The sequence below is a fragment of the Myxocyprinus asiaticus genome, chromosome 23 (assembly GCF_019703515.2).
Source record: "Myxocyprinus asiaticus isolate MX2 ecotype Aquarium Trade chromosome 23, UBuf_Myxa_2, whole genome shotgun sequence".
Lineage (NCBI taxonomy): Eukaryota > Metazoa > Chordata > Actinopteri > Cypriniformes > Catostomidae > Myxocyprinus > Myxocyprinus asiaticus.
The window spans coordinates 36706972-36721778 of NC_059366.1; the positions used below are offsets into that span (position 1 = coordinate 36706972).

Sequence of the window (14807 nt, forward strand, 5' to 3'; positions counted from 1 at the left end):
GCTCTATACTGGCATAATTATTGAAAAACCCATATCGGTCAACCACTTGGCACCTCTTGGTTAATGGTTGTATTCATGGTAAAAAATAAAATTAAAATAAAACTCACAATCACAAACTTAGATACTGTGTTTGCAGGCTGATCCTTTAATTACTCTGTTTTGTTACTGGCAAAACTCAACCAGAAAAATATGTTAATCTTGCTTTAACTAATCCACAACCACCAAACCTGAACTCACAGATTTACCTCTTACATGTGACTCCCATCATTAAATGAATGATCCTCCCACTCTATGAGGTAAACTACCGCACAAGCTAGTCTGTAATACAAGCATTAAATGTATTGTTTTTCAAATGATGCGTTATAGTAAAAGTGTTTCTGTATCATAACAGCAGTGTGTTGAGTTATAGAGCGAAAAACAAGTGTTTATAAAGTCATAATCAGCCACTGTACTCGTGATTTGTATGAAAGAAAATAAAATGCACAGTTGTTGTAGAGAGTCTATTGTTCATTTCACCAGGAAACTGCAACGAAACATAAAAAGCAGCACGTAAAACTCAGTTTGCAAACATTTAGTTATAGTAACGTTCATTCTATGAGACTAGGATGAACTTTACACAGATAAGGTTGTAAGCTATTTTATCACACTAAGATCATGTTAACATGTATAATGTTTACATCCTGTGCCTATACTTTTGAAACGATGTGTATTTTAGTGTTTACGGATCAGCCCGATTCACTTCCACTGTGCCAAATGCCTTACTGTAACAGTGATTTTTTGCTTTTTTTTTTTTTTTTTTTATAAAAATGAGTCTAATTTATCTTTTGTGGAAATCAACATTATGCCGCAAAAGCTGTTAATTGAGTTTAACTTGTATTGAACATGGAATATTTCTTTACCTCTGACTGATGTTTAGCATCTCAGTTATAAAAGAGGCGAAGATTTTCACGCATTCAAAAACATATTTGAGCAAATTGAATACTGGTTTAACCAGTTTTTGGGTTTAACTTAGGTCTATAACTTATCCCTAACTTATATGTCTGAGAAAAGCAAAACAACCATATAGCTTTTGACCCTGTTATGTTGCCATGGTGACTAAACTCTAGCATGTCTGTAGTGACAAAATCCTGAGGTCGTGATGGTGGATCAACAAACTCTACACATAATTTCCTTCCCCTTCCATCTTCCCTCCTCATCCTACAAAAGAGCTGTGAAAACAAAGAATTAGGAGTAACGTGGGCCAGAGTTTGAAGCCAACTACACATGAGACCATGGCTAGGGAAAACATTGGACAAACACACAGCATAGGAAATACACAACTCAATGGCCATGTTTACATGTAACCAAATAATCCAATTAGAATCTGACAGAAAGCTCAATCGGATTGAACAGTCTTCATGTAAACACAAAAATGATCCAATTGAGCCGAATGAAATTTCCATCCGATTGAAGGGGGTGGTGTAGACCTAAAATAATCAGATTAAAATAAATTATTAGCCATGTAAACGTTTGAATCCGACTACTTTCTCACTTGCATTCTGAATACGAGTGAGATGTGGTACGCATGTAGGTTTATACATAATAATCTTCGCGTGAACCTACAAAGCAATTACAAAATACATTATTAAGGGTATGCGGGCTCGCACTGAATATTCTGCAGGGCACATATGTTCTTTCATGACATCACATAAAGCAAAAAAGAACATTGTGTCATTCTTAATAGGGCCTTTAAGCAGTAGGTGCGGTTACGGCGTTCTGTGTTCCATTGCCTGTACACTGAAAAAAATTATTCATTGAATTTATTTCAATTTTTTAAGGTAAGTGGTTGCACAAAATTTAATTATCTAAATTTAGATAAATATATTTAGTTGAACTTAGTCAATTGTTTTTAAGTTGCATTAGCTCAATTAAATTGAGTTGATTTGAGTATATTAAATTCAGTAATTCCACCCTTATTTAATCATGTTAATTCTAATTAAATTATATAAAAATATGTAATTAAATTTGTTTCAACGGTTTGTAAATTATCTAGCTTAATCTACTAGTTTCAGTGGTACTTAATTAACAGTATGAGAGGCCATTGAATGCCTTTCAAATACACACAAATATGTCACTAACATAACTTTAACAACTTTATTGTCATCAAATGTAGTGAACAACATGTCCAACAACAATCACCTTCTTTGTGGGTATATATATATATATATATATATATATATATATATATATATATATATAAAAACATCTGTAGAAATGTTAAACTCACATTTAAAAAGGCACCATTGTTACAATTGGCCACATAATAAGTAACCAGCCACAATACACTTTTATAATGCAACTGCTAACAAAGTGCTGACATTTAAAATAACAAATTGCACATTCATAAAATACCCACAAAAAAAAAAAAAATATAAAAGGAAACCCACAAGTGGTAATTGGCCACATAACACCTGTTTGTGCATCATTAATACAACAGTGCTTAAACTGCAACAGTGTCTTCAAATGCTGTGGTGAACAACATGTCCAACAACAAATCACCTTTGTGGGTTAAAAAAAAAAAAAACCCTTCCAATATCTGTGGAAATTTTAAAACTCACATTTAAAAAGGAACATTTTATAGGCTATTGTTACAATTGGCTACACAAGTAACCAGCCACAATACACTTTTATAATGCAACAGTTAATGTGCTGACATTTCAAGTAACAAACTGCACATTTGTGTAAAAAAGAAAATTATCAAAGGATACATTTTCAAAAATAACAAAATCTAATAAAGTAATAAAAACTGTAATCAAAAACAGCTATTTATATGGTAATTATAAAAGTGCTTGAACTATAAACTTATGGTTCTTGAAAAGAAAATGTGCAATGTTCCAGGCTGTGACAATCATCTGAACTGAAATCTCAATATGAGCATGAACATCAGTGCCTGTAGCAAAACTACAGTCTTACACTTATTTTGTTTTTCAGTCCTTGGACTTTAGAGGAGAGCCTTTCAGAAACCATTTGCATAAGGACTTTCTGTATGAATTCATAGTAGTATTTGAGCTCTTTTGGGTATGCCAAATTAAGCGCATAGATTGCACCGAGCATGACTGCACAGGCCTGTGCTATAGATCTCATGTGCTCCAGAATGATGACCCCATCAACAACAATTCCAATGTCCTCATAGTGTCCTAGATCTCCTCCTTCCTTTCGGATGACATAAATGGCCATGATTGTGTTTGCCAGGACTTTCAAGACATCATCTCCTTGGATGTCCTATATTTAAATTAAAAGAAACTGTTATTAGACATTGTTTTTTGATTGGTAATTGGCTGACGATTTTAAATTGATAAGCTATAAACCATTATTTTATTGTGGTTTCCATTTATTTGCTTACAAAATCTTTTTTATTCTTTCTGGGATGAGGTGTCTCCAACAAATAGTTGGAACAAAGCGATGTCACAAGGAAAGATCTCCCCTAAGGATGCAAATTTTGACAAATTCTTGTTACTGATGTGAGGGTCCTCTGTGGACTGGACTGGGCTGCACTGCTGAAAGAGCAGTGAGGGTCAAACAGTATCTCTTCTGGCATTATCTTTTAGCATACGAGCATGTTATTTAATCTTGTAAATCTTTTTTATTTTTGTACTATTTTGTTTTCCTTGGGTCTTCAATACAGGAACAGGCTACAAGTTAGCTCGGATCAAAACAAATATTTTCAGATAATCCACTGACATACATAAACATTGTCTTTAAAGGAATTTTCTTCCCCAAAATTAAAACAATGTCATCATTTACTCACCCTCATGTCTTTCCAAACCTGTATGACTTTTGTTCATCTTTGGCACATAAATGAAGATATCTGAAGGAAGTTGTCAGCTGTTTGTGTCCATACAATCAAGGGTAATGGGGACCAAAACGTTGACACTCCAAAAAAGATATAAAGGCATCGTCAGTGTAACCCACGTGACTCGTGTGGTTTAATCAAATTCTTCTTAGGTGATTCAATTCAACACCCAAAGGAATCAAATCACCCAAGAAGACTTTGATTAAACCACATGAGTCACATGGATTACATTGACGATGCCTTTATATCTTTTTGGAGCGTCAAAGTGTTGATCACCATTCACCTTCATTGTATGGAAACAAATGGTCTTCAAATATCTTCATTTGTATTCGGAAGAACACATACGGGTTTGGAATAACGTGAGGGTGAGTAAATGATGACAGAATTTAAAATATTAGGTGGACTATTCCTTTAAGATACACAGTTCAAACAGACTCACCATGAACTTCACTAGGCATCCCTCATAAATGGTACTGCATAATATGACATACATCTTACTTACCATGTAAATCGACAGAATAATAAAACTCCGGGACTGAAGGGAAAATGTCTTCCATTCAAACAGCGCGGTACTGGAAATTCCCCTTTGGCGCCAAGGAAACTGCGCATGTGTCATTCACATGCATGCGCAGAGAGGACCTCAAATTAAACCATCTTATTTTTTTCTAACTGACTTTAATTAATTTACATAGCTTGATTCAAAACACATGTGATATGTATAAAAACTAATTATTTTTTATTAAAATTGAGCAAAATTTAATAATGTTGAATTTAATTAGGGCCAAAATAATTTTTTCAGTGTACGCAACTTCACTCACTTCCTGACGTCGAAACTATAATTTCTAAAGCATTTCTTGTTTGCCATAGTGACAGTCGATCGTACGTGACAGATTAGGAAAGTAACCGTTAGATTATATTTTACAAGATATGATGCAAAGTGAACACAGTAAATATCCTAAACATCCTCCTCAAAATGTATGTTAAATTACAAACAGTTATAGGCTTTGAATAAAAAAAACCTCAAAAATATCAGTAGTCTATTAATAATAATATCTAGGTTTTAGACATAGGCTATTTATATCATACAAGAGTAAAACTCTTCTTCTGACAGTTATTTAACACTGCAAGCACCCCTTCTCTTGCTGTTTTAAATAGCCTACCTTTTTTTTTCCTTAAATGATTAAATGCTCCATTCCGGCATCATTTTTGCTTAGTGAATTTTGCGTAGCATCCCGTCTGATGTTGCCTAAAGTCCCTATTATTTTGTATCCATTCCACATCTGTAAACTCCTTTAAGGACAACTCTAACCCACTTGTCTTTACTTTGTACTTGCATCCAGAGATGCGTGCGGTTAGATTGGAGGAGGAATGGGCATGAGGCAAATACAAGGTAAAGTCAGACAGGGTATTAGACGCTGCTTCTAATTCTTCGTTTGCCGAGTAGAGTGAGTTACATAAGAAGAAAGCTTTTCTGGCATATTTTTTTGAGATATCTCAACAAAGCAAAAACATCAATTACGGACTTTGGTGCCATTCTCACTTTCTCAGCCTTTCTCCGCTTTTTCAGAACACAACGACTGACGCTCTTTGCATGCACAGAAGTTTGGTTTAGAATACATGTAATGCACATGTAAACGAATATTTGTATGAGACTGCAAAGTTTAGGGGACATATAAACAGTACATTTGGAATCTGCAATTGTATTTAATTTATTCGGATTGACGAAAATTAGTGCATGTAAACATAGCCAATGTGTTTTAATGGAAACCCATAGCTTCATGTTTCTGTAATGCGTACATCTTTGGCACCATTATGGTCTCCTGACACTCAGTTAACCCCTTCATTTGTAGGGTGATCAAAGGTGTCATCTTCCTGACCTTTTATTTTGGCTTTAGCCATTCTAGTCTGGTTGGCTGTATAAGATCTTCATGCCTTAGATGGGTCATTGAGTTTGCAAGCAGTTTAGATGCATGAATATCTGGCAGACTGACCTACCACTGTTGGCATGGCCGTGAAGTAGAAAGATTTTTCTGACAGGAGTTTTCTGAGGATATAAACCACATCATAATGCAGAGCGTTCACTGCATCCTGCTGGAACTGCATAACATCCTGCCAGTCCTTCAGAGCCATGCGGATCTACACAGCAGAACATTGACAACAGGTTATAAATAGCTTTCAATCAATTGCAACAATTTACATTACATTTTGACTACAGGGACAGTCTCCCCAGAGCAACCTAATTTTAGAATGGGTCACCAAAAACAGTTGGTCATTGTTCACACTCTCATGTCTTTGCAAACCTGTATGCTGTTAATTTTAATGTGGAATGCAAAAGAAGAATTTTAAGAATCTTTCCATAAAGGGGTCCTGGGTAGCTCAGCGAGTACTGATGCTGACTACCACCACTGGAGTGGCGAGTTCAAATCCAGGGTGTGCTGAGTGACTCCAGCCAGGTCTCCTAAGCAACCAAATTGGCCCGGTTGCTAGGGAGGGTAGAGTCACATGGGGTAACCTCCTCGTGGTCGTTATAATGTGTGGTTCTCGCTCTCCGTGGGGCGCGTGGTAAGTTGTGCGTGGATGCCGCAGAGAATAGCATGGGCCTCCACACGCGCTACGTCTCCACGGTAACGGAGTCAACAAGCCACGTGATAAGATGCACGGATTGACGGTCTAATACGTGGAGGCAACTGAGATTTGTCCTCCGCCACCCGGATTGAGGCGAGTCACTACGCCACCACTTGGGCATTCCAAATTGGGGAGAGAAGAGAAAAAAAAAAAAGATTATTTCCATAAAAGTAGTTCATACAACTCGCGCATTTTATTCAAAGTCTTCTGAAGCCATACAATAGCTTTCTGTGAAGCACAGACTGAAATTTGTGTTATTATTCACTGAAAATCTTCCCCTGTCTCTTGTGTTACAAGACATGTTAGAAGCATATCTGAAATCAAAATGTGGACGCAAACAGGATTTGAGAGCTTCTGTGGAGAGGAAGATTGTCAGTAATGCATATGAAGAAAAACAGTTTGGGTGTGTTCCTCACACAAAACTATCCTATATGTATAGCTTCTGCAGACTTGCAATTTAGTGCACAATAGGGGTGAAAAAAATGCATCGATACATGATTCGCAAATCTATAACGCTTATTCCACGGTTTACATACAGTCTGTTTGTGAGTGTGCTTTCATCAAGTCATTATGTTATCCTTTATTCATATCAGACCTATAATGCATGTAACATTAGTAGCCTAATATTTTTCTGTTTATATCTGCAGCCACACATTAGCCAAACCTCCTTGGTCCTTAATGCATCTGTGACTCTGCTCTGTGCTGTCTGAATTAAGAACGTTCAGTAAAAACCTTTGAATATTTTCTGCATGTTTTTGAAAATAATTATAAATCGTTCTAGTATAATCGGATCGAATCAAATTGTGACCAAATTTCAGATTTCACTATGCATCGTAAGGATCATAATCGATTCGTAATTAGTGCAAATATTTACATCACTAGTGCACGGGTTGCTTGTGCTACTTTTTTTGTGTGTGTGTGTCCTGTTGTGTGTAGCTGACACTGTATGAAAAAAAGAGCTCCATGAAGACTCTGCCTTACATAGAGAAAATAACAGCATTTGGGGTTTGGAACGTAATTAAGGTGAGTATACACTGGTGGCTAAAAGTTTGGAAATATGTACAGATTTTGCTGTTTCGGAAGGAAATTGGTACTTTATTTCACCAAAGTGGCATTCAACTGATCACAAAGTATAGTCAGGACATTACTGATGTAAAAAACAGCACCATCACTATTTGAAAGAAAGTCATTTTTGATCAAATCTAGACAGCCCCCATTTCCATCACTCCAACACCTTATCCTTGAGTAATCATGCTAAATTGCTAATTTGGTACTAGAAAATCACTTGCAATTATATCAAACACAGTTGAAAGCTATTTGGTTCATTAAATGCAGCTTAACATTGTCTTTGTGTTTGTTTTTGAGTTGCCACAGTATGCAATAGACTGGTATGTCTTAAGGTCAATATTAGATCAAAAATGGCAAAAAAGAAACAGCTTTCTCTAGAAACTTGTCAGTCAATCAATGTTTTGAGGAATGAAGGCTATACAATGCTTGAAATGGCCAAAAAAACTTAAGATTTCATACAAAGGTGTATACTACAGTCTTCAAAGACAACTGGCTCTAACAACGACAGAAAGAGATGTGGAAGGCCAGATGTACAACTAAACAAGAGGATAAATACATCAGAGTCTCTAGTTTGAGAAATAGATGCCTCACATGTCCTCAGCTGACAGCTTCATTGAATTCTACCCGCTCAACACCAGTTTCATGTACAACAGTAAAGAGAAGACTCAGGGGTGCAGGCCTTATGGGAAGAATTGCAAAGAAAAAGCCACTTTTGAAACAGAAAAACTAAAAGAAAAGGTTAGAGTGGGCAAAGAAATTTTTAATGTCCTGACTATACATTGTGATCAGTTTATTGCAACTTTGGTGAATAAAAGTACATAGATCTTCCCATAAGAGCAAAATCTGTACATTATTCCAAACTTTTGGCCGCCAGTGTATAATGATTTCATTTTTAGGTGAACTATACATCTGTGTCATGCTTATGAACACGGAGTGTGACAGCTAGTGGCTTAATGATCAACCCTAGAGGGGTTTAAACTCAAACAGAGTACATAAAAATCATCTAAACTGAAACGCTCAAACAAAATAGTGATGGCAGAGAACGACTGGATAATGATGCGTGACAGCACACCTTTTCTTTGGGAGTGCAGAGCTGTGTTGAAGAGCCCGTGGAGCAGATAAAGTCCGCCCACTTTGATCTGGAAGGTGTACGGGGGAAAGAGGTATGGAGACACCACAGACAGCACCAAACGAGCGAAGTCTCTTCTCTCTTTCGGCTCCGGTTTACTGCTGCAAATAGACAGAGGAATGGTGGTGCTTAAAATCCCATCCGTAAAGTGCAATTTAGATGATTACATAAAATTGTTACTGGCATCTATATGAATGAGTTTAGATGTTTTATATCTTTCGGTGCTTCAAAATTCAAACCATTTAAACTCACTGGAAGATGCTGCTGAAGTCCATGTCTTTCCAGACCGCAAGAAACTGCTCGTAGCGAACCGACTCAGACGACTGAAAACGACCGAAAACGACCCAGTAGCTCTTCACAGTCTGTTATTATCGGTACCCTGTAATGATCCATTCTCGCTCTTAATCAAGACCACGGAGTGTTCACTACAAATTTTACATTGCATATAAAAATCCTAAAATCACTTTAAAAGCCAAATAACCATTATGTTGAAACTACGAAAGAACTCTAAAATACGTGACAACAGAGCCCAATGTGATTTGTGCTTCTTCCTCGTAAACGCTACTGGTTGGTGAAATAATTCAACTATTGCCACCTAGTGGTTTGGATGTATGAAGAGTGTCATTGGCTCCCACCAGAGACTATTCAGCAGAAATGGGTCACTTCTATTAAACTGAATGGGAGAAATTGGAACGCCCAGCGGTCAACAGATGTGGAAAGGAAGTCCCGCCCTAAAAGTAAAAAAGCCAATCACATTTAGACAGAGACATCGCCTGTCAATCAACTAGAGAAGGCGCATGCGCATTAGCTATGCAAGTCAGGAAATTGTTTTTTTTTTTTTTTTTTTTTTTTTTAGCGTGATCTGAGGAAAAGAAGCACAATTTATGAAACAAGTATTGTAAGATTTTACTTGTTTATTGGAAATATGTTCTTTTATCATAAACTTGACAAACTGTTTTGGAGATTTCGGTCTTTCCCCATTCAAGTAGATAGGAGCTGCACTGTCATGACGCTTGTTTACATAGAAAATAGCTGCCCGGGAGCGTTCCAAAGATGGCCGCAGAGTGACCTGACTAGCTCAAAAGCTTTGATCTCACTCCAATCAACTTTAAGCATTTTTAAATGCATTTTTTAATCTATAATGAATAAATAATAATAATAAAGTAATCACAAACAATTGGAAAATTCATGGAAATTAACTGGTCAAAATGTGTGGGAATTACACATTAATGGTTACTTTAAATAACAAGCTGTTAGCCTAAGTGAAGACATCAATATCTGGCGTTTTCCTGATTTAATGATGTTTGCAGGTTAAAGTTGTCTGCTGAGTTTTGTGATAAATATGGGGGCTGGTTGCTGTAGTGGCTTCAAGGAGATAAATAATAGAAAATACAGGACACAGATTGTGTTATAGATTTAATTTATTCATCAGGTTTTAAGTTTGAAACAGTTTGATTTGTCCAGGTAAAGTCAAAGTTTAGCTGTCATCAAAGTTGCATTGAAAATAATGTTACAATGCAATACAGCTGACAGGGTTTGTGAGATTCAACATGGAAGTCAAAGGAAGTTGCATTATAAGAGTGTTTGCTAAAAGCTTTAAACACATTTAAATATGTAAATATAAGTCTTTAACATGATAGGAAATGTAGTAGGCCAACAGATCTTGCTTTTATTTTTTTACACAGACTCCCTATATAAACAAAAATAAGCTTTACATTAGATTCCTCTTTTCTTTGTGACTACAATTTTCAGGTGAACTACAAACAAGCCTTGAGCAAGTATCAAAGCCTCCACATACTTCAGAAAGGACGAAGCATCGCACTGACTCCCTGAATAGAAATAGAAATTGTATGGTACCTAAAGATTCTTATAACTATTAATTATTGGGTCATTCGTGCTGCAATAAACATGTCATATTAGTTTCCTTCAACTGATAATAATTTACATAGCACTATTCCAACACTGTGGCAACATGTTCAGTTTGTAAGCTAGTGCAGTGTTAAGAGATGTTGTGATATTTATCCACAAGAGGCAGACAATGAGTAAATATAAAGCATTTAAATTAAACAGGCATTACTTTACAGATATGGCCAGTTACTGTATGTAGTGCAGTTGGGCAGTGGCAATGATGGCTTCACCAATGACAGGGATTCCATCAGCACCTAATGACAGACATTATTTCAGATCTAATTTCCAAAATGCATCATTTGTTTTAAATGGAATGATGACACACTGGAGGCCTTTGTGTTTCCAGAGCTACTAAAATCATTCATCCATGTTAGAAATCCATTTATTATTATTATTATTATTATTATTATAAGAAATCCATGCATAAATTATTTCAGCCTTCATTGTTAAACAGATTAAGGAGGGTTTGGGACAAAACAAATGTGTTATGTTCCTGACATTTGGCTTACCAGCAGCTTGAAAAGCTGTGTCCCCTCCTATATTAGAGCCAAAGCGCTGTAAACTGCTGCAAGATAATTAAATAATTTATTTATATAATTCAATAAACAGATGTTAAATTACACATTTTAGTTCTTAGCCAAACTGGCTACCAGCATCAATGGCAAAAAACAAAACACAAAACAAAAACAGTTCTTCTCTCTAATTTATTTAATTTAATTTATTTCACCATCTTTAAATTACTTTTCAACATTAAATATTTAAACTGGCTGAAAATATAATAAAACTTGATAATGAGGTAATATATGTATATGTATATATATATATATATATATATATATATATATATATATATATATATATATATATATATATATATTCAGCACTTATAAATGAAACAGATTTACCTGTTTCTCCTGAACTGCAAATAAGAGGTCCCCCCACAACTGCACCCACAGTGGCCCCTATAGCACCAATAGCTGCACTTGCGCCTAAAGGGATTCCAGCAGCACCTAATGAAATAAAATGATTTCAGAGTCAAATATATATATATATATATATATATATATATATATATATATATATATATATATATATATATATATATATATTTTATTTTTTTTTTTTTTTTTAAGTATTTATTTATTTATTGAAAGTTTTTAAAAGTAATTTGATCACTCACTGAAGGCTTGTGTGTTTCCAGACTCCACATAACCCATTATGAGATTCTCTTTTAGCCTGTATTTCTAAGATAACCCTTTTGATATTTGGCTCACCCACAGATTGAAGCGTTGCTACCACGGATCCAGCCACGACCCCTCCTCCGCTTGCCAGAGCGGCTGATGACATCATAGAGGCGGCCAAGGAACCTGCTGCGATTCCAGTGGCAGTGAAACCTGCAGCTGCTACAACAGCAGGAGCTGCAGCAACTGCTGCAACTAACATCGAATACACAACAAACAAACGTCAGTTCAAATGTTCAGATGAATATACAGATCATTTAAGTGCCACTAAAAACAACTGCAGTTGTAACAGCTGTGTTGTGCCAAATGTTTCACTGAAACTTAGTAACAAAAGTAACTGAAACAGGACGCTTACCTGCTCCTGCACCAGCTGCAATCATTGTACCTTAGAGACAAAATACAGGTAAACTGCTTGTCATTGAGTGATAAATGAATATGAAAGATTTTGTAGTTATTAGCAGGCACTTACAGGGATCCATCGTAAATCTACTGGGATGCTCTTGAACCAACACGGGCACACAGAACTGATTCTGTGTACGTGAGAGTTTGAGTTCCGTTCTCTGGATGGCTCCTTTTCAAGAAACGAAACTGAAACTGGTTCGCTGTCCTTTTATGAGGCAGTAAATAAGTCGAACTGAAAACATTTGTTTCCATGGTATATTTTTCTAAGCGTCCTTTGTATAATGCTTAATCACAATGATAAAGATTACATAGTCAGATCCAAATGCTGATGACTGTGATATAATGATTGTATTAAATTCCATGACTGGCAGCCATTAGTCACTGAATATTTTTGTTGCCTGCAATACATGACAAACGTGAACATTCTTCAGCATTTCTTATTTTGTGTTTCATGGACGAAAAAAATAGTAATATGGGGTTGTATGATGGGTTTGATGTGGGTGAGAACATTTTTATTTTTTGGTTGAACTAACCCTTTGAGTACAATTATCAATTTCCCAATAGGCAAGAAATTGTAAAATATGTTTTTTATTTCATTTTATTCAAATTATGTTAGGAGATACACCAAAACTTAAAGCTTTTCTTTGTTGTTAGACAATTTAAAACGGCTCTTATAGTCCTTAAAAGCCTGATTTGCCTAATGTCATTACATTTGGTTAAGCCTTATTTGGCAGAGGATGGAAACTTGACATATTTGTTGAAACTTACTCTTTCAGAAAGGACTACAGACCATGTAAATGTCACCAAAACTATTCTTATTCTAACAGTTGCATTGTGCCAAATATTTCACTTTGAAAGGTTAATAGTATCAAATGTAAGAAAATCTTGATAATCAGTATAAAGTATTCAGTATTTAAGCCTATGTGAAATAACAGTTTCTGAACAACCCAATTAATAACAACACACAAAACCCCACTCTCATGTCATATCAAACCATATGACTTTTTTTTCCCTTCAGTTTGAAAAATGTTCACTATGCTCTTTTCAATATAAGAAAAGCGACCACCAATACAAACAACAATGAGCTCAATTACCAGTGTTTTGGTGGTGCAGCAAAAAGTTGCTATAGTTACTTTTGTTATGACAGTCTTGTGCTGGTTGATTATATTCTCTTTGCTTTTAGAATAATATAATGCTTGAGTCTATAGAAGCTAAATGAGATCATATTTCAGATATGGAGAAATACCTGTTGGATGGGCTTTTTTTTTAGACTTGCGCTTTGTGTGTGTATTTGTAGTCATTCATCTTCTGATTAACTTGTCATATCAATTCAGCTTACCAATCCTAATGTTGTGTACATTTTAACATGGGTGTTTCTAAGGTTTCATGGATATTGTGTTTCCTCAAGTCATACATTCCTTGAAGTTGACTGCATAAACAGGTACACAAACAACATTTGCAGTGCACAATGTGTCTCGAGGAATAGCTCAGCTCACACCAATGTTCATCCTGACATTATTTTGCCCAATGAACTATCAAAGCTCAGAAAATATAATGGGACTCAGAGGATTGTCCTCAAAAGGTCTATTCGTTATACCTGCGATTAACCATCACAGTACTGTTGCTTTATATTTGTCGTCAAGAAAGGTTGTAAAGCAATGTCATGACTCACCGCCTGAGGATATGAGTGATTCATACTGTACATCAGTGGTTCTCAAATGTATTTATTTTTTTGCTCACGCCCCCCTTAGAAACAAGAAAAACTTTGCCCCCCAAGTTTTATTTAAAAATACTACGAAAACTAAATGAAAAGTTACACTTCCTTGAAAAAGTATGTGAATTAATGATTTGTCACAATGACAACATTGTTCTGTTATTTTATGCATGCTTTGTGTAACATAAATACATTAAATAGTTTAATTATGCCTATATACTTTCAATACATAAAACAACAACAACAACAACAACAACAAAAAAGAATAAAAAGTGATGCTGCTGCAGGACAAAACCCTGAGCATGAACAAATTGTAAATTGCAAAATTTGAGACATTTTACACTGTATAGATATTTTTTATAAAAACTAATAATTGCAAGAATTAATTCCTGTGAATGGAAATCCTCCCCAGCAGCATCTATAAAAGCATTTTTAAACTCCAATAAACTCTAGGTAATAATAGATGACTGTGATTGGCCCATCCTGGCCAGCGCTGAGAAAAGTAACAGGTACCACGTGACAGTGACATCTTCGCGCTGATTCGGAAGTGGACCTCTGAACAATAATTTACTCCTCATTAATGATTTTGAAAAATACTTATAACCACTGAACTAAAAACGGACCTTAGACCAAAGCTGTCACGTGGTGTCCATGGGTATGTGTCTAAGCCCACAACAAAAGGTCCACCAACTGCCCTTCTCCGCAAGCTATGTGTTATTAGAGGGCCGATAGCGGTCGCGGAACACTCTCTCTGCTCCTGCACATCTCCCGTCAGAAAATTGCTTGGCGCGCATTCACACCCATCTCAAAAAAGTCATTCATATCACTCGTCTTATATTTAAATTTTTTCGGAAGCCTTTCGATTTTTGTTAGGAACAGACCGAAATT

The 14807-nt window shown here is 35.8% G+C and overlaps 1 protein-coding gene across 7 annotated transcripts; it reads right to left on the minus strand.

Moving 5' to 3' along the window:
- Nucleotides 1–492: 492 nt before the first annotated feature.
- Nucleotides 493–12470, minus strand: LOC127414073 (uncharacterized). 7 transcript variants are annotated; one of them, XM_051651792.1, is made up of 8 exons: nt 12273–12461; nt 12159–12188; nt 11837–11998; nt 11468–11572; nt 8598–8755; nt 5828–5968; nt 1075–1208; nt 493–523 (listed from the first exon to the last, which is right to left on the minus strand). In XM_051651792.1, exons 1-8 carry the CDS (start codon nt 12280–12282, stop codon nt 508–510), a joined length of 756 nt encoding a protein of 251 aa, XP_051507752.1. In that variant the 5' UTR covers nt 12283–12461; the 3' UTR covers nt 493–507. The 7 variants fall into 7 exon arrangements, with proteins under 7 accessions (XP_051507752.1, XP_051507751.1, XP_051507755.1 ...); XM_051651789.1 differs by lacking the exons at nt 493–523; nt 1075–1208 and adding exons at nt 2161–3261; nt 3383–3463 and having other exon boundaries at nt 12273–12470; XM_051651793.1 differs by lacking the exons at nt 493–523; nt 1075–1208 and adding exons at nt 3127–3261; nt 3383–3463 and having other exon boundaries at nt 5824–5968; nt 12273–12451.
- Nucleotides 12471–14807: the final 2337 nt, after the last annotated feature.